Source organism: Rattus norvegicus, chromosome 13 (assembly GCF_021556685.1).
Source record: "Rattus norvegicus strain SHRSP/BbbUtx chromosome 13, alternate assembly SHRSP_T2T, whole genome shotgun sequence".
In the NCBI taxonomy this organism is placed as follows: Eukaryota; Metazoa; Chordata; class Mammalia; order Rodentia; family Muridae; genus Rattus; species Rattus norvegicus.
This window is the reverse complement of record NC_141546.1, coordinates 44,946,197-44,966,317: the sequence shown is the minus strand read 5'-3', so window position 1 is coordinate 44,966,317 and position 20,121 is coordinate 44,946,197. Positions and strand designations below refer to the sequence as shown.

The window sequence follows — 20,121 nt, the reverse complement described above, 5'->3', positions numbered from 1 at the left end:
ATGCAGGATGATTGATATGAGAGAGAGAGAGAGAGAGAGAGAGAGAGAGAGAGAGAGACTGTAGGATGAATTTAGCCTTCTAAGCAGTAGGAGGATCAGTCTCTGGATGACCCAATGCCAACAGCTTCATGGAAGTGCTCTTTCACTTTTATACAAAACACTTTTAGCAAGTGGATTTCTGAATACCAAACCTCTTATCAGATCTGGGAGTTGTCTGAAGGAACCATTACCTAAGCAATGCTCAGTCATATTCAACTTCTTAGTTTGCCAACTGTGTCTCAGGGATTAAGTTATGCAAAGGCTCTGAGAATCCTTTGGAAGAGGAACCTCATAAAAACCTCAGATAACAATCATGAACTGTTTACAAAAGGCTGTGTCAAAGCTTGGGTGCCATCGCTCTGGAATTCATGCCAGATACAAGGGCTCTGCTAAGATTCTGCTACAAGACCAAAGAGGAAACTAGCCTCAAGAATCAACAAATGGGATTGCGTTAAAGTCAAAAGTTTTTGCATAGCAAGAGAAACCAGCAGCTGAGCTGTTAGATAGCAGTTCCCTCCAAAGTTGAAGCCTTACATCTTGGAAAGAAACATCTTAAGACCATAGGCTGTGGAAGGAAATGAAGTAACAGGCTGTTTTAGAACAGAATGTTCACAAAGAGTTAAAACAGCAAGGTGTTCTAAAGGGGAGGTAAAACTCTCCATCTGGCAGGTGAGCTCCATTAAATGGTTTCAGGAAGTCCCTGAAGTTGACTAGGTTCACTAGGCTCCTCTCTTCAAAGAGTAGGTAACAGTTATGATTTCTAAGAGTTTCTCTCAGACAAGTCAAATTGCAAAGAAGAGCCTGAGATGAGCCAAGCAGCCTGACAGAAGGAAAGGCTAGCTAAGTTATTTAGAAGAGAAACAAACAGCAGCCAGTCTGTCTAGAAGAACCTCAGACCAACCTGGAAGAACACTCTCTAACCTGTTGAAGGCTGGGCTGTATGCTCCAGATTCCCAGTTTTGTCAGCTGTCACCCATGCTGGGGTGGGCTTTGGTGATACATCTGTCTATGACTCATTCCTGCTCTTGTAAGTAATCCCTCATCTGTATTCCTGGAAGTAATCCCCATTGGTGCAACAAGCTGGACTTTGGTGGTTTCTGGTCTCTCAGTGGTTTCCTATCTGGGGTGAGTAGACATGTCACGTCTCTTCAGAAAAAGTCTGTAACACATTAAGAACAAATGAATGTTCTCAGAATGGAAGAAAATCTTCACGTCTATACTTCTATAGGAAGGATAACATCCAGAATTTACAAAGAATTGAAAAATTAACCACCAAGGAAATGAAACAGTCAATAAGTGGACCAATGCAATGAACCGACAGTTCTGAAAATAAGAAATACAAAATACCAATAAATACCTTAGAAAGTATTAAGCTTCCCTATGCATGAGAAAAATTGAAGCTCTTTGAGATTCCACTTTGAGGGAAGAGGAGTCAGACAGACTCTTGGTAGACAGATAGAAGGGAGAACAGCTCTAGGCAGATGAATGCATATTTTACTTACACATGTAAGATGGCTGACTTCCTGTTCCTCTCTTCCCACCTCTAAGACAAAGTCTTGCTGGGATTTTATTCCACTTTCCACCTCTCCCAAGGGTGCTATTAGGTAGGACTTTTAGATATCCTACTGGATGAGTCTGTGGTGGAAACCAATCATCTTTCCTGTCTTTGTTCTGGACTATCCAACATCCTGTCATGTCCCAAACAAGTCAATGCCAGAGGAGAAAGGGAACTCATTCCATTCTAAAACACCAAACCAAACCAAACCTAGAAAGCCAAACAAACTACTACCACCATTTCTTCTGAACCGGTTCGGCTCCCCGTGAGTTTCCTTCATAGCTAAGAATTTTTTCCTCCCTCCCTCCCTCCCTCCCTTCCTCCCTCCCTTCCTCCCTCCCTCCCTCCCTTCCTCCCTCCTCTCTTCATCTCTCTTCTCTCTTTCTGTTCTCTCTCTCTCTCTCCCTTTCTCTGCCTCTATCCTCTTCTCCAAGTCCCCTTCCCTTCCCCCAATAAACATCCTTTTGAACTAGACCTGTTGCATGGTGATGATTCCTCAGAGGAACACCTTGGCTAAGATACTCCCTCCTGCCACATTACATCACACTTTATAAAACACAACAGTCCTAGCTTTGGTTCACTTTCCTCCTGTTCCTGAGAAAATTCACTTTGCTCTGGCTGAGATTTATAACGCAGGGCCCAGGGTTCTGCTCTGAAAGGCACTAATGCACATGATTAAACCCAGAAACACCATCAGCACCTTGGTCTGAGGAGGGGCAAGCCTCTGAAGTTGCACAGAAAATGGATCAAAATAGCAAAGGAGCAAGAGATTGAGTTCTGAGTGTGGCACCCAGGATTCAGTGTTCTTTTTCTAGCTGGAAATCTGGGATCCTCCTAGCATGGGGTGGAGAATCTATCTTCTTTATGATTTGCTTAGAATCGCAGCTCTTATTAATAGGAGATGGATGCCTCTGTCTGGTCATATTCCCTGAGACTCTAAGAAGACTCTGTGCTTCTGCTTGTTAACATGAGAAATATGAGATGAATTTTCCATAGTTCACATAGTTGCATGAGGATTAAAGAAATCAACACAAGAACTGAACATACCGTGAGAGCTACAAAAAGCCTAAGGACCAAGTCCCACCTGTAGCTGAGGATTTGGGGATTGATACCTGCTGGGGAAGATAGAGTTGATTTTTAAGTGTATCACCTGGTAAGTTGACCCCACTCCAGGGGCAGGCCAAACATCCATGAATATATGAGCAGCACAAATTAAAATTGGTAAGGAGAATCAAAGGACACGAAGTTGGGTAGATAGGGAAAGGGGGTAAAACCAGAGGCATCAGGGGAATATGATTCAGACACACTGGATGGAATTCTCAAAGCGCTAAAACCGGAAGTGAAGCCTCTGGCCAGCTTTTGGCATAGCCTAACTCTACCCACCACATGGGCTTCATTTCTGAGAGCCAATCATCCCCTCAGCCTCCAACTCCTCTTTGTGTTTCCTGGGACACAAAATGGGTTCCCAGGTATTAGTAAATCAGAGCTGTTTCAAGGGTCACCTCAAGGGCCTTTGCAGAATGGGAGTGGTGAGAGCACTGCCCCTTTTCTGGTTGTGTTTTCTTTCATTGTTTGTTTGGAGACAGTGCCTCGAGGATATCACACTGACCTTAAGAAGCTATGTAGCCAAGGATGTCCTTGAACTCCTGAACCTCCCACCTCCACTTCCCATCTGCTGAGATTTCAGGTGTGTGTTGCTGGCCCTGACGAGCTATTCTGGGATTGGCTGTGGATAGTATGTGCCTATTCACTGAAGGGATTTGTGCATCATGAAGCAAAGGTAAGGGACTCGAAGGTGTCCTTGTGTTCTTCATTTGGAATCTTCAATATTTGCTCCATTTACTGGATTTGGAGTCTATAAAAATAATTCAAATTTCTTTCTTTTTCACTTAACATAAAATAAAGACTTTTTTTTGGGGGGGGCAAGGGTGGTCCAGGATAGCCTGCTGGGTTTACAAGACATACATCACCATGTTGATGTGATGTGGGTCACCGTGATGCTTGGTTTTCAATCTTATGCCAGATGTTTGCCTTAATAGTTCTTCATTGAATACTCTGAAGTCTGAAGGTCAGTCATTTCCACTCCAAGCCATGGGTTAGCAGAGTTCTGGAGCACAGTGTTGATCAAGGCCCTGATTGCCTGGGAGTCTTGTCACCCTTACTGTGCTGGTTGTGGGGTGATGTCTTATTGTTAGTACTTTTTATGTATATGGGTGCTTTGCCTACATATATATCTATGTATCATGTGCATGCAGTGCCTATAGAGGCCAGAAGAGGGTGTCAAATTCCCCCCCACCCCCAAACTAGGGTTACAGACCAATTGGCGTGCTCACAGTTCATTGTAATTGGGCCTTTTGTTTTTTAAACCTTCTTCAATATCTGCTCTGACCTCACAGAACACCCACAGGGCTGTGTCCCCAATAAGTGCAGAAGCACTTTCTGGTCTGAGGAAGCTAATCCAGCTTTCCTTGCTGGGAGAAATATAGACCCTTCTGGCTGCCAGGGTCTCCTCATCCCCAAAGCCCACAGGAGCATTAATTCTTCTAGGTCTTGCTTAGTCCAGACTTTCTCCTGGAAACCTTCTCTGATCCCCTTGTCCCTCAGAAGCAATCTCAACTCTCACCTCACCCAAGTCCCAAGGATGAGCCTGGGCACTGAATTTTACAAGGAAATCCCTGATGGCAATTTCTCCCATCTCCATACGCAGATTTTTTTCCTCAGACCACATGCCGTGCTTGGGGAGGTATGGTCACTATACATACCAAGGTGTCTACCCCTCTACTACTAAACAAGGGTTCTTAACTCTTTGTGTGCCATGACGTTTCTGGCATATTAGGGACACTTAGGAATTTCACTCAGAACCATGTTTCTAAACACATACAAGAGAAAAGAAACCAGTATGGTTAAGATGCAGCTGTGGAATGTAATGAAAAGGTTCTGTTTCTTTGTTAATACGATTTAGGAGCATTGGTAAGTGCTGATGAGTACAGGCGCCATTTTGAGATGTCTGAAAGCATTATAATCAGACCCACCCGGGACAGAGTCATCTGTTTTCCCAATGCTGCGGTGGCCGGTATTTGTTGTCTGTTCTCACAACTGAAGAACATGGTCATGTTTGATCGAAGGTTGGTGAAAGTAGTTTCTTCCCATCACCCCCTTCTCCCAGGTTTAGAACTCCCGAGTCAGGTGGGCTGTCAAGACCATTTCTTTACCACTTAGGTGTCACTTAGAGTGATCTAGCCCAGTGAGTGCATTTGGGAGCACTTCCCATGTTTGTTTATGAGATTAGAGGGGGAAACAATCATGTAAATCCCCAATCTTGTAGGTGAGAAAACCCAATTCCAATCTTCCTCTGGATTCTCGTACCTGACCCCAACCCAATCTAAGGGAGGATGTTCTGAAAGATTCAGAGTCAGCAGATGGAGTTGTGAGTGTGATTAGCCGACTGGAGATTCAGTGTGGTCAGAAGGAGGATTTGTGACTGCAGAAAGGGAGGTGGTGAATTGACCTGGTGGAATTCGGTGACATAAGGATGCAGGAAGGGGAAATGACATCATCCACGCAGGCAGTGGGAGGACAGGGAAGTGAAAACGCATTTCTGCCAACTCAGCTGTTTTATTCTTCCCCCATTCAGCCCATCTTCCAGAGAGTTTACAGTACAGCAAAATTCCCAGCATGTAGGCAAGGGAGTGGCAGAGGCTTCTACCTGCCTGGGCATCCTGTGAGCTACGATTCTTCCTCCAGTCCCCGGAGGCCCTTGTGTTTCCCTGCAAAATGATGCAACTGGGCAGGAAGCCCTGATGTCAGCAATGTGACACCATGGACCAGGAAAACCCTGGGCAGCCAACTCAGGATCCAGTATGGGAAGAGGAGTCATTAGGTTTCCCTCTTGATGTCTACAAAATTTTTTCCTTCCCCCCTAAAATGGCTTGCTTTGGAACTGGGGTTTGTTTCATAAGAGGGGGTTCTCCCTCTTACGATCCTCCGATTAAATGCTCACAACTGGTGTTGAAACGCCGTTTTCCCAAGCTGGCTTGATGTACATAGACATGAAATGTGAGTCAGGACAGAAAGACAGGGGTAATTATGGATATGCAATAAACAAAGGAGCCCCTCACCCTGGGGCTGGTTGAAGCCTTTCCCAGTTCTGAATCAAGAATTCTAAACAGAATTAACAGCATTGGCTTAAGGCAATGTTTCCCTCTTCCAGAATTCTCTAGGAATTAGAAATTCCATTTATAATAAAAAGATGTGTCCTAAACTCTGGAGATCCTAGTGACTCCTGGTTTTCCTTACTGGATTATAACCCATCCAAGTCACTCCTGGAGCCACCAAAAAGAGGGAGAAATTGGGGAAAATGAGCTTAGGTTGAGTGAGTGGAGGAGTTCCAGAGAATTCCATTCTAGTCCAATAATTCTGATCTCTGTGTCTCTGTCTTTTCTCAGAGGACACATGCAACTGGAGGGAGGCACATCCCTTGTCCGTAGCCACACCCTACCATCCCCTCAGGCAGAGCTTGTTCAGGAGGATGTTGGGATGAGCCAGGGTGCAGGGAAGCACTTTGGGACTTGAGGAAATGGGGACATCACTAGAGAGACTCCAAGGGCTTTCCAGGCCTGGCCTCCAACAGTTCATTTCCTTCATGTGGCATACATATAAGTAACTTCTCAGCCCAGTCAGACTCCGAGGAGACCAGAAGAAGCAGCTCCTCATGAACTCAGGTAAGAGACTTTCTCAGATGGTTCTGGGGATAAGCCCGGTCCACACAATCACTTACCCAGATATTGAGGGTCAGTCATGTCCCCCCAAAGAACTTTCTAGAAAGATGAAGTCTCTTGGAGAAACAGGAAGTGTCACTGTTATCCTTGTATCCGGTTGGTAAAGGTAGCACAGCATTGAGGACAGTGGGTGTTCAACAAATGCTAGTCTGGTTGTTGAATTTATGATCGTGTTGATGAAAAAATTACAGATCTCGTTTTAAAAGGAATAAGAGAGGGAATTTATTCTGGAACCATTTTGAGTAATCATGGTTGCTTACCCTAACTTCCATGTGCCAGCATGGAAACAGTTTCATAAGGTTTTATAGTTTCACAGAACAAAGAAAGTAGGTTTTAAAAACAGAGGGGAAAGGGGCGACATTATTGTTAAACTGCTTCCTGCTGAGTAGGGGCATCAAGTTCCTTGGGCCAAGTTTGATCCTCACTATCCAGATATCTAATTTCTTTTTGTTTCTTCTTTGAGCACGACTACTTAAGAAACCACAAACAATAGCAACCAATCAACCACCATTAGTAGCAACTGCCCCACCACTGGGGTCTGAGCATTTATAGAACCCTCAGAAGTCCCCAGAATCCAAACATCACACAATTGCAGAAACCGTCTGCTGTTGGCAAATTCATGCCTCTACTAGAGCACGAGGCAAATCATAGTCAGCTGCTGTGGACAATCTGAACAGCCCCATATCCCACACCTGGGATTAAAATGAAAACACATTCTCATAATATTTGTGTTTTTCCAAGAAATCAAAATTCTCATTACATGTCTTTTTAGAATATCTTTATATCTGCTAGGCCACCAGGCACATTGTGTGTGTGTGTGTATGAGAGAGAGAGAGAGACAGAGAGAGAGACAGAGAGAGAGACAGACAGAGAGCAGAAGGTAGAGGGAGGGAGAGAGAGATGGGGAGGGAGGGAGGGAGGGAGGGAGGGAAGGAGGGAGGGAGAGAGAGAGAGAGAGAGAGAGAGAGAGAGAGAGAGAGAGAGAGAGAGAGGCTTTACAGTGATATTTCCCAAAAAAGGTCATGTGCTATTATATATGACCCAGGAGCATAGTATGGAAAAGTTTCGAGGATACTCAAACATTTAGTGGGTTCCTGGTTAAGTAAACAGAATCAAAGGAACACAGAAGCCATATTTAGCAGGATTGATCAGTCGAGTGGCAGACAGGAAAACTCACCCACAATGCTTGAAGACAGGTCTCAGGAGAAACATCCAGAATTTTGGGTAGGGGTTACAGACATGGCTTTATTTGGTTATTTTAATGACATGAGCAATTCCTGTAAGAATTTTTGGCTCTGAGGCTGAAAGAAATTTTAGGAGTGATTTGCATACTGAAGACACTTTAATGTAATTATGAGCATTAAAAAGAAAGAAAACTGTTAGATGGGAAATAAAGACAGGAGGGAAAGAAAGAGAGGAGAAGGGATTTACTTTAGAGCGTCTTTTGATGGATCCATGCAGGTATCTGGCTTCCAGTGGGGTGATTCCTTGGGTGAAAAGTGTTCTATTCTCGGAGCCCTATATCGAGGCACCACAATTTTTTGGTGCAAAAATGACATCTCTCATCTTTAAAGGAATAAGAGATAGTTTACCCCGGACTGTGGTCTGAGAGCACAAATTTAGGTTACTCCACAATCCATGTTGCAATATGGAAGTCATTTCATAAAGTTCTTACAGTTTTACAGGAAAAAAAAAGGAGAAAGTTATAAATCAAGGCGAGGTTAGAATGCATGTGTGGGTAGTAGGTATAGCCAGATGGCAGGAAGGCCTTCTGTAGGCCCAAGATGCTATCCGATGATGTCCTTAGCTTTTGGGTTGGTGCAAGCTAGTGGTCTGCTAGCCAATTCTGAAAGGTTTCTACATATCAGTCACAGACTTATAGATATAGAGTGTCCAACTCATTCTGGTTTATTTGTGACTTCCTACTGAAAAATTTCTTTAGCTTAGTCAACGCCGTCAGGCCTGGGCAAACTGAGTCAACCGACTGAGGTGGGAACTGCTAAGAGCAGAGATTTTTGTATGGTTTTTCCTTCCCTCCAAACCCACTAAAAGCTGTCGAACATATTAAAACATTAAATGAGCTCATTAGAGTGCTAAAGTGTGTGTGTGTGTGTGTGTGTGTGTGTGTGTGTGTGTGTGCATGTGGAGGCAGGAAGTCAACCTGGGGAGCTCCTTTCTCAGGAGCCATCCATCTTGTTTTTGAGACAGGATCGCTCACTGGGACATAGAGTGTAGTGATTAGGCAAGGCAGGGGCAGCAAGCCCAGGAATTGCCCTGCCTGTGCCTTTCCAGTCCTGGTGTGCTCCACAGGTTTTCCACACAGGTTGGGGTGTGTGTGCTAAACTCAGGTCCTTGTGCTGGTGTGGCAAGCACTCTGCAGACTAAGACGTCACCTTACGAGCATTGAAAGTTTAAATGTTTCACTTAGACTTCCAATTTTTTTTTTCTGACTTCTTTTAAGGGAAGAACACCCACCAATAATATTTTTATCATATAGCTTCAAGAAAAATGAAATTTTCAAGATGAAAATACCTGTTATAGGGGCACATGGTTCTCCTGTTTCAATGACTCGGCAATGACACCACCAAGTTCTGTTACTGTTGAAGATTTTGATATCGTTTGCCCTTGTTTGATGTTGCATTAAAATCTCCCATCCCCACCCTAGGGCCACTGTTACTGCCAGCAGGTAAGGCCTGAAACAGCAGACACTTGCAATGAGTTGACAGGGAATGGTGGTTCAAACGACATTCCAAAATGTATAGTTATTTTTAAGGCGGGACCTCACTTTTCTTATCCTAGGCTATTCTATTTATCTTAAAACCCAATAACCATTCCTTCTTAACTGAACACCTTCACTGCAAAGAACACATGAACTGTTTCAAATGCGTTTCTGCCCTTTTTGGTGGGGGTCATCCTCTCAGCCTCAGGCCTAAGATACCAGGCCAGGGAGAAAGGTTGCTATTGTTGGATCTGCTGTAGTCCTGTCTTACTGAGGCTCCCCTGCAGGAGCCTCTGGAAGGAGCCGTGTGAAGAGGAGCCCCATCAGTTCTTGCCTTTCACCAGCAGTAGGATTGTTATGAAATCATTGATTATGCTTTTGGCATCAGGCTTTAATGAACCTATTATGTTCCATTAACCACTCTGATCTCAGACCAATGCCAAATAGAGCTAGGCTCTTTTGCCCTGTGGGTGTCTGTAAAATCTAGACAATTTTCCCGCAGGTGTTTTTGGTGGCACGGTCACAGCTTTTGTGACACTGTTTTCCCCTGTAGGTCTAAGGGGACCGCAGCGGCTTTCTGGAAGGGGGGAGGGCTGTCTACGTCAATTCCCTCCAACAAGTTTTGACATTTCTTCTGATATGTCATTCTCTGTTGGTTCACTGCATGTGTCTGCTGCTCCAGGCCTTCTCTGCTGGCAATGACCTTGGCGCTGGGAAGGTGACCCAATAAAGGAGTCATGACCCCGTGGTTCTACCCAGTACCTAGATCCTGAAGGGACTGGGAGGCTTCTGGCTGAAGCAGCTTTTCTTAGGAAGTTGCGTGAACACATAGCACTGCCTGCCGCCGCAGAAGTTCCCACCCAGTGGACAGCTGGTGCTGGCATATACCTGGTGGCTAGACCGGAGAAGTCAATAACCCTGACCGATCTCTTTGAACTTCCACTTCTGGTCTCCAGGATCTAGGTGTAAGATGAGAGGCTTTCGTCTTGCCTTTGGACTGTTCTCCGTTGTGGGTTTTCTTCTCTGGACTCCTTTAACTGGGCTCAAGACCCTTCATTTGGGAAGCTGTGTAATCACTGCAAACCTACAGGCGATACAAAAGGAATTTTCTGAGATTCGGCATAGTGTGGTATGTAAAGGATCTATCCTCTCTCTCTCTCTCTCTCTCTCTCTCTCTCTCTCTCTCCTCTTTCCCCTTTGTCTGTCTTCTCGGCGTATCCCTGGTAGTGTGCTAACGAAGACTGGGAGGATGGAGAGAGACTCCAATCCTGGACAGTGTATTTCTAAGAGATGCCTTACCTTGGTAGTTCAAAAAATGCCTCTCACTAGACCCTAGCAGGAAAGAGGCCAGAAGTTTTGATAGCTAAGACCTTGGCAGCAGTAAATGACCTGTCTCTCCTTGTCCTTTCTCCTGTTTAGCAAGCTGAAGATGAAAATATCGACGTCAGGATTTTAAGGACGACTGAGTCCCTGAAAGACACAAAGGTCTGCATTTGATCTGGGGGGAGCTGAGGGAGGGCGAGTGCAGAGCTTCTTCATCAGCCAGGTCTTGTCTCCTGCTCTTCTCACACACTTGTCTTCTTCGCAGCTTTCGGATAGGTGCTGCTTTCTCCGCCATCTAGTGAGGTTCTATCTGGACAGGGTGTTCAAAGTCTACCAGACCCCTGACCATCATACCCTGCGAAAGATCAGCAGCCTCGCCAATTCTTTTCTTATCATCAAGAAGGACCTCTCAGTCTGTGTGAGTAATGGTATTGGTTACATAGTTTGAGGGACTTAGCAACCAGGTCCATTCTCCTGTCCTATTAAAGGGGTAGAGAAATTGAGAAATTACTAAACAAAACAAGAAGCCCAACCAACTAACCAACAAATCACCTAACAAACCAACCAAAAGAAAAGTGTTGAACCATGTAACTCTTTAGGAATATATGCTAAAAAACTCTTTTGAATATATGTTTAAAAAGTTTGAAGAAATATAAAATGCTGGCTGTTTGGTATTTATGATTATTAGCTAGTATCTGTGAAACTAGACTTTTTTCTATAGGTAATGCATTTTACATCCTTACTAGGGCATCTTGGGGTAGGTCAGTGGGTTATTGGGATTGATTAGGTTAGGAACAGAGCTATAGAATTGCATTCTTGGGGTTGGGGATTTAATCGCTCAGTGGTAGAGCACTTGCCTAGCAAGCCCAAGGCCCTGGGTTCGATACCCAGCTCCAAAAAAAAAAAAAAGAATTGCATTCTTTCCATAAGGGTCTGGATTTGCTCTAGAGTCTCCTAGACAGGAGCTAGAGTAGGAAGCCAGTGGGGAACAGGAACTGGAGACTCTGCCAGCCCCATTGCTTTCTCAAAACCCCCTGTGAGCTCTGTATTTAAAACCGAAAAGCTGGCTTATATTAGTCTGATGGCTAGTTAAATGATCCCAAATGACGAAGCAGGAAAGGACTTTCCTACAGAAATGACTACTCATAGGGTTATAGAAACAGAATTCTCTGCTTATCCCAAAAGCAAGAACAGAAAGACCAAAATTTAAAATAAAATTAGAAGTGGAGAGAGATGGCTTTACATTTAAGAGAACTGGCTACTGCCCTTGCAGAGGACCCAGGTTTGATTCCCAGCACCCACTAAGTGTCTTACAACTCTTTCTTAGTTCCAGTCCCAGGGACCCAGCACTCGCTCCAGGCCTCCTCTTGGTACTGCATGAATGGGTGCACAGACATTTATACAGGCAAAACACAATATACACTGAAAGGCAAAAATAAAACATACCATTCTCTGGGACTTTTTTTTTTCCAGCATTCTCACATGGCATGTCATTGTGGCGAAGAAGCAATGGAGAAATACAACCAAATTCTCAGTCATTTCACAGAGGTATATATATAGATATATAGATATATATATATACAGTGTTTGTATGGATTGTGGGAGGTGTGTTTTTGGAACTGAGATTAAAGATACGGGGGGGAGGGATATTCATGTTGGTAAACACCAGGTTATTAGTTCACTATGGCCCTAGGGGCAATCCCAGGTCCTAGGACGATGCGTTCTCTACATGATTCCCCGCCAGTGAAGAAAGAATGTCTATGTCTCCTCCAAACACTCCAGAGATACCTGGATCTTCCAAGGGGCACAAATGAGAAATGGTTGTTTTCCAACACACACACACACACACACACACACACACACACACACACACACACACACATACACACACACACACACACGTTCAAAAGCACTCACTCGCAACATCACACGAATCCATCTATGTTGTTTCTCACAATGACACTCCTGCATATCTCCCAAGAAAGTGTTCACTGACTTCCTCCCCCTCCCCCTTCCCTGATTCAGCCTAGGCCATCGCCTGCAGGAAACTAGTGGATGCTTCTCCCAGAGTTGGCTACCTCTTGCCATACTGTGGGAACTCCAGTCACTTGGTCATCACACATCATTTCAGTCACTGTTCCTGCCTGTCTCCACTCCTCAACTGAGAATTCCTTATGAGCAAGGATTGTGCTACTCACTTCTGAACTGGCCCAGTGCTTGCCTTAGTCAATATCTATTAGATCAAAGTATGCACAGTAGGGAACACACATAGACAACACGGACACACACACACACACACACACACACACACACACACACACGTACAATTCTTGAGGAAAACAGCCTTCTTATTTTGATCTGTGTAGGCAAGTTCTCTCTGGGCCTCAGTTCCCTATGTATGACCAGGTTGGTGAACTCAGTAGCTTTCTTCTTTGGTTGAATATGTGAGGTTCTGTCACCTCTTTCAATCTCTTTATCTTGAAAAGAATTCTCTTCTCACTCCCCAAGTTGATCTACCAATAGTAGGGAGGACTATTCCTGGGCAAATGTCTCTTTTGCCTGTCTGACAAGATGCCTCTGCTCTTTCTTCAGCTTGAGCTCCAGGCAGCCGTGGTGAAGGCTTTGGGGGAACTAGGCATTCTTCTGAGATGGATGGAGGAGATGTTATAGATGAGAGTAGAGAGGCTGCTGAGAACGCTCCTGTCCAAGAGTCCCAGACCTCAGCACCATGAAGACAAGGCCCCAGGTGCTGCTGAGAACATTTCTACCCAAGAGTCCCAGTCTTCAGTACCACGAAGACATGGCCTCAAACCACCACCCCTGTATGATATAATTTAGTGCTGACCACAGTGTGTATTTTTTATATATTATTGGTTCCCTTATGTGGAGGCCTTCGTGTGTCTCTCTATTCCCTTACACTGTAATTTTGTAAAATTTTCTGTAATGTCTTTTCTAATGCTGTCTATATTTATTCATTAATATGTATATTTATTTTCTATTGAACTATATTTATTTTTGTACTTGAACACAAGACTTAGAAGATTATATTTATAACCTGTCAAGAGCAGGCGATATATTTTCATATAATAAACAAGCCTGTTAAACTCCGGAAGAGTGGCTACAGGAAGTTGGTGTTTAACTGAGGACATACTTACTGCTGAAAGCCCAACAAGACAGTGAGCCAGTGGCTCCTTGATGTGAATTTTGGAAGAAAGCATCAGATATAAAATTATTTTTGGAAGGAGGCATCAGATAGAAAACTATAGGTGTCTTATAATTATTGAACATTTCAAACCAACTTTCCAGACTCATATGTGTATGAGTTCAGCTATGGGCTTTTTGACCCATATGTATTTCTACGAATAAAGTTTTCTTTGTGTACTATCAGCCTGAAGTTTGAAATTACTCCCATAGAGGAACATTGTTGAGGTTAAGTTTGAATCTCAGGGCCAGGTAGGATCCTCAGGTTTCCTGGGAAGGAAAATGAGTGAGAATTGAGCTTCTTTCTGTATGATCCATTCCCACCTAGCCCCATGTCTTAATTCGCTGCCATCCCCAGTCCTGTGAGCCCTTAACAAGTGACAGAGGGAGAGGCCTCAGCCTTCCCACTCTCAACTCACAGGCTCTGCGCTCAAGCGTCTTCTCACACCCCGGTTCCTTACCAGGCACCCTGAGCACCAGTTTCAGTGGGCACATAAGATAGGGTTCAGAACCCGGGGTGCTGTATTGCTCCATAGTCTTCCCGGGATAGGGGATGAGCTGTCTCCTGAGGCTTACCCATTTGGATTTTCTCCAGTCATGTGGTCTACTTTGCTGCTGGATCAAGTCTTTTTGTCTTTTGTTTAATCAAAATGCTTTCTTTCCAGGTTCTTCGGAAGGAGCAGTCTGTACCTGGCCTGGTACCGTCTTCCTTTCCCCTCGCTCAGAGCTCTGCCCCCAGCTTTGTAATGTTCAATTTCCCAAGCCAGCTTGGCTCCTTGGATTCTATCATTGCCTCTTTCTATTGCCTCAATTGTTTTGCTTTGATTGATAGACCTTTAAGAATTAAAATTTATTTCCTCAGCTCATGTATAAGTGGCAACTACCCAAGAGAGAAAAATTGGAAAAATGAGAAAAGTTGAAGAAGAAAATAAACATAGAAAACAAATTTTTAAATATCCACTCTCTCTCCTTCCCGTTTCTTTCCCCATTGCCCTCTCTTGGTTGAGTTTGAATCATGATTGAACTCTCATTACCTCCCATCTTTTTCACCAGGTTCTTTGTATGGTTGTGAGTGTGTTACCTGGTACAAATGAGAACTTAAGCAATAGATATTCAAACCAGGGCTAGAGGGAGGCCCCGAGGTCAGTGGGAGACATAAAGCGATGGAGACTCCATAGTGGCTCCCTACAGCTCTGGAATGGAGTAACCAGGAAACCCCCCTCCCCCACTCCTGTTCTGCTTTCTGCTGTTTTGGTTGAGAACAAGTATGGTCAGAAAACATTAAATTGGAAATTCTAAAAAGCAAGTGATCTGTAACTTGTAAATGACTTTTATTATAGTATTGTTATTGTTGCTCCTCTCTTACGGTGCCCAGTGTATACATTAAGCTTCATCATAGGTATGTATGTATGCATGTATGAATGTATGCATGTATAGAAGAAAATGTCTCCTGTACCTGAGGGTTCTGCACATGCAGATTCAACCAGTTATGGATAAAAACATTTTTGAAAATAAATCACATCTTATATTGAACCCACATAGACAGTTTTCATCTTCATTCCTTTAATTAGTCTCCCAGTCATGCACATGACTTTTATATTATATTAAATATATGACTATATAAATAAATGTGTAGGTTGTGTGGAAGTACTATGCCATTTTATATAAGAGAGTTGAACATCCATGGAGTTGAAAATCCTTGGGGAGGGAAAGTAGTTTGGAAAACAGTGTCCCATAAAAACTGAAGAACTGTATAAAGGGTCATAATGATTGTAGCTTCAATTTCCAAAGGGGGAGCTTAAAATGTATTCCCCCCAAATGATGGGGAGTGGCTTCTGTAAGGAAAATGATTGTTGTGGCTAAGTACCTATCACTTGGGAGGCTCTGTGTTGGGAGCTTAATATATGTTATGTTACTTATGTCTTAGAGGAGGCCTGTGAGGAAGGCCTCTTTATCACCATATACAGGTGAAGATGTGTCCAGACATTCCCATACGAAGCAGCAGAACCAAAGCTTGATATGGGCAGCCTGGTTTCTACAGCCACATGGTGATGAGGTAAAAATATGGCTGCAGGAGATAGTGGGGCGCCAACTTGCTTTGGTGGATGGACAGATGGAAGCCCAGGTCTTAGACAGCATTAGACCAAACGGTGCCTTTCAGTGCCCAGAAAGTGCCAAGCTTTCCCACCAAGGTGGGGAACTAAGTTTCGGTTTCCCAGTGAAACCTATCTTTACAACATCTCTATTGAATGTCAATCTCTCATATTTCTAAGCCTCAAACAGAACTGACATGGGTTTTTCTGTAGATCGCAAGAGAAATATGCTCAACTTAGAATGACCTATCAACTGTGGTTACCATGAGCTGTTATACTGTAGATGAAACACATTTTTTCTCTGTTTTAATCTCTGATGAGAAATGGATATTCAAATGGAGGCCAGATCATACCTAAAAACAAAACTACCCACAATCTTCAGCAGTCACCCCAGGAAACCAACTCGGTATCTACAATCTTCAGCCTGGGAAGCTGGCCTACTGTTAACTTTAAGTAGACTTACAGCCAATTAGATAGATCATCTCCCCTCTCAGAAAGCTCACAGAACAATAACCCTTGTAAGCATTTGGTTCCAATGAGCGACTTATTAGTAACAGACAAACCCCAATATATAATTCCTAATCAATCACACAGGATGTCCTGCTTAGAGTTAAATCTCCTGCAGCTGTCTCAGGCCAACAACCTCAAACCAGAGCACACCTGGTGACATCCATTTTTTTTCTACAACAAATCTTGCTGAACCTCTGTCCACTCTGGAGTCTCTACTAAAACACAGCCGATGGGGGCAAGCTCTGGAAACATAACCTCTCCCTGTCTTCACCTGGTAGGTTTATTTTTGTTTGAACTGTTTCTACATTGCTTTCTTAAAGTGAAAATGGTAGTATGGGTGATTCTGGATTTATTTCCAGACACTGGATTCTACCATGTCTTGGGGGCCTTAGAAGGGTCTGCTACCCTCACTGCCTTCCATAGCCTAAAGGAATCTATTTGTCTGGTTCAGCATCTGAAGTGTGTGTGTGTGTGTGTGTGTGTGTGTATGATCAGGCAGGCCAAACTGATGACCCATGCTCCAGATGTCTCTAGTTTTCCCTCCAGTGAGAGGCTCACTTTCAGAAGGCATGGTGTCCGAAACCTAGGAGTGAAGGTAAGGTAAGGGATTTGTGATTCTAACAACAGGAAGGACCTATTCTGTCCTCTCATTTCCACCATGACTTTGGGGCAGCCCAAATCCTCTTTTTTTAAAGAGTCAGGCCTTCTAGCATCATTTGTTTTAACTTGTGTGTATCCATCCTCCATGAAGACAGACAAGACTTTGGTTTCCTTGCTAGACCCTTGCAGGAACCTTGAGGATCAGACTGCTTTTATCTCAGGTGTTGAATCTTTCCCTTCCTCCCGTCTTAGCATATTTCAATACTATACTGTCAACAATCGCTGAATCCAAAAGTAAGAGAGGAGCCAGTGTTTGAGTAGAATATTAAGATATATAAAAAAATTCAATGATTTTTTTTTGTTTGTTTGTTGAGTAGCTTGACCTTTGCTGCAAAACACACTTTGCTCTGCAGCCAAGGGCTTGCTCCTGGCACATGGTAGGTCAGGTGACACATGGCAGGCCAGGTGACACAGGGCAGGCCAGGTGATACACAGCAGGCAGGCGGCACGTGGCAGCAAAAAGCAGAAGCACGGTGATTACAACCACTCCCTGTTTCACTGGAAGGCCAGGAGAGCAGAGGTGACACCTCAACTCTCCTGATAGCCATGAGTCAACACTTAACGAGAAGAGGAAGAAGCAGAGCCCAGAGGCCTGAGGCCATGAGTCACGAGAGACCCGGACACCACTCAGAGTGTGTTCTTTGTCTTACTCAACGTTAGAACTGATCACAGAGAACACGCAGATCAGTTCAGATAGCAGTTGGGTTTCAGAGAGGGAAAGTAAGTTGTCAAAGGTTGCACAGTAAGTCTTGGCAGCGTTGGCCCTAAACTTAAGGTCCTTGAGCTTCCAGTAAACTTAACTTCAATTCTACTCAAGAATAAGTTAAAGTCATCTAGGTTAGAAGAGAAGAGTCTCTGCATTTGTAGAGGACCTTCTTATCTAGGTTGAAATAGCTAATAGAAGCCATCAAAAGCAGCTAGCATAGAAAGTCTCAGTAAGATGGCGGAAAATGAAATCCACACACAAAACCCAACTATATTTTCACATTTCAGCAACACACTAATGGAACTCGAACTTCAAAAAAAATTACTAGGTGGCTAGAGATGGCTCAGGGGTTAAGAGCACTGGCTGCTCTTCCAGAGGTCCTGAGTTCAATTCCCAGAAACCACATGGTGCCTCACAACCATCTGTAATGGGATCTGATGCCCTCTTCTGGTGTGTCTGAAGACAGCTACGGTGCACTCATATGCATAAAGTAAATAATTCTTTTAAAAAATTACTAATTGCCATAATACTAAAACTTGAAATAATCGAAAGAAGGTAGGCCTAGAGCAATGGCTCAGTGGTTAAGAGTATATTCTGTTCTTGCAGAGGACTAGATTTGATTCCCAGAATCTGAGTTGTGTGGGTGGCTTATAACTGCCTGTAACTCTAGCACTGGGGCATCTGACCTCTTCTGATCTCTTTGGGCACTGCACTCACGTGTACAAATTTACACACACACACTCACACACACACACACACTCACACACACATACACCTTTTGTCTCTTGTTAGAAAACAAACAGGATCTAGAGAATAAGAAAATAAAACAAAGCCAGACAAACTGGGATAGAGCAAAACAAACAAAAAGAAGAAAAAGATCCAAAGAAAAAGCACACACACACACACACACACACACACACACACTAACACACACAATCTCACACACACAATCATACATACATATACACAATCACACACACAATCACACATACACACACTATCACACACACAATCACACACACAATCTCACACACACACAATCCTACATACATACACACAATCACACACACAATCACACATACACACACAAATCACACACACACAATCACACATACACACACAAATCACACACACACAATCACACATACACACATTACAATTGAAATAATAAGACTGAGAGAAGGCTCAATGACTTCGAGCACTTTCTGTTGTAGAGGACCTAAGATCAGTTCCCAACACCTGCATGGTGGCTCACGAAAACCTGTAATCCCAGCTCCAGGGGAACCGATGCTTTATTCTGGCCTTCAAGTCCTCCTGCACACATGTAGGAGGCATAAACTCACACAGGCAAATACACGTGCGCATAAAATAAAAGCAAATAGATCTTTAAAAACCCCTTTGAAGGATCCATCTACATGTGGTGTGTGTGCACGTGAGCGTGCATGTTTACATGTGTGAGGCTCACATATGTGGGAGCGTGTGTATGGCTGATGTTGGGATCTTCCTCACTGACTCTTTCGCCTCAGTCTTTGAGGCCGCGTCTCTCAGTCAGTCCTAGAAGTTACTGGGATGGTGGCTTGTCTCAGTAGCCAGCTCGCTCTGGGGATCCCCTGCGTCCACATTCCCAGGCTGGTTACAGGTGGGAAACCACACCCACCGAGCATTGTGTGGGTTCTGGGGATCTGAACTCCACTCCTCAAACTTTTCCAGCAAACGCTTCCACTGCCTCTTTTGGGCACGGAAAGCTGTACTGAAATCTGTAAACATTAGTGGGACAAAAATATTAAGTGTCGAGTGACGGGGAACTACACCATATTCATGAACAAAGGACTCAGTGTCATCAAGATGTCAAAATTTCCCCAAGTTGATCTGTACAGTTCAGTGCAATTGGAGTCAAAAATCCTAGAAGCCTCCTCTAGATAGAAAAGAATACAGCAAAAACGTACCATGAGATAAAACAGAACAGATCTAATCATATAAAACACTGGAGTTTGAAAAAGAATTAAATGATAGGATTAACACTGTATGACCTCAAATGTATGCGAAATGCTGACAACCAAGACAGAGTGACGCTGGCGTGAGGCTAGACAGACAGAGCACTGGGACAGACCTGAATGCCTGGATGTGTACAGACAATTCATTTTCAACAACAAATGGAGGCAAAGAATAGCCATTCTATATGTTGGGGCATCTTTTGGGTATATGCCCAAGAGAGGTATAGCTGGGTCCTCAGGTAGTTCAATGTCCAATTTTCTGAGGAACCTCCAGACTGATTTCCAGAATGGTTGTACCAGTCTGCAATCCCACCAACAATGGAGGAGTGTTCCTCTTTCTCCACATCCTCACCAGCATTTGCTGTCACCTGAGTTTTTGATCTTAGCCATTCTCACTGGTGTGTGGTGAAATCTCAGGGTTGTTTTGATTTGCATTTCCCTTATGACTAAAGATGTTGAACCATTCAGAGCCTGCCCCTCATGTGGCCCATACATATACAGCCACCAAACTAGATAAGATGGATGAAGCAAAGAAGTGCAGGC

At 43.8% G+C, this 20,121-nt stretch overlaps 1 protein-coding gene across 3 annotated transcripts; it reads left to right on the top strand.

Annotated features, from left to right (window-relative positions):
* The first annotated feature begins 5,369 nt into the window (after positions 1-5,369).
* Il20 (interleukin 20) lies at positions 5,370-15,153 on the top strand. 3 transcript variants are annotated; one of them, XR_015635397.1, is made up of 7 exons: positions 5,370-6,315; positions 10,048-10,220; positions 10,511-10,576; positions 10,680-10,832; positions 11,888-11,962; positions 13,007-13,160; positions 14,281-15,153. XR_015635397.1 is itself a non-coding variant. In XM_087581632.1 (6 exons), exons 1-6 carry the CDS (start codon positions 6,306-6,308, stop codon positions 13,082-13,084), a joined length of 555 nt encoding a protein of 184 aa, XP_087437758.1. In that variant the 5' UTR covers positions 5,370-6,305; the 3' UTR covers positions 13,085-13,796.
* The last annotated feature ends 4,968 nt before the right edge of the window (positions 15,154-20,121 follow it).

Excerpts from the sequence above, each read along its gene's own strand:
- Il20 (XM_087581632.1), top strand. Across the intron at positions 10,577-10,679 it reads AGTCCCTGAAAGACACAAAG|CTTTCGGATAGGTGCTGCTT; the intron begins GTCTGCATTTGA and ends TCTTCTTCGCAG. Across the intron at positions 10,833-11,887 it reads AGAAGGACCTCTCAGTCTGT|CATTCTCACATGGCATGTCA; the intron begins GTGAGTAATGGT and ends TTTTTTTTCCAG.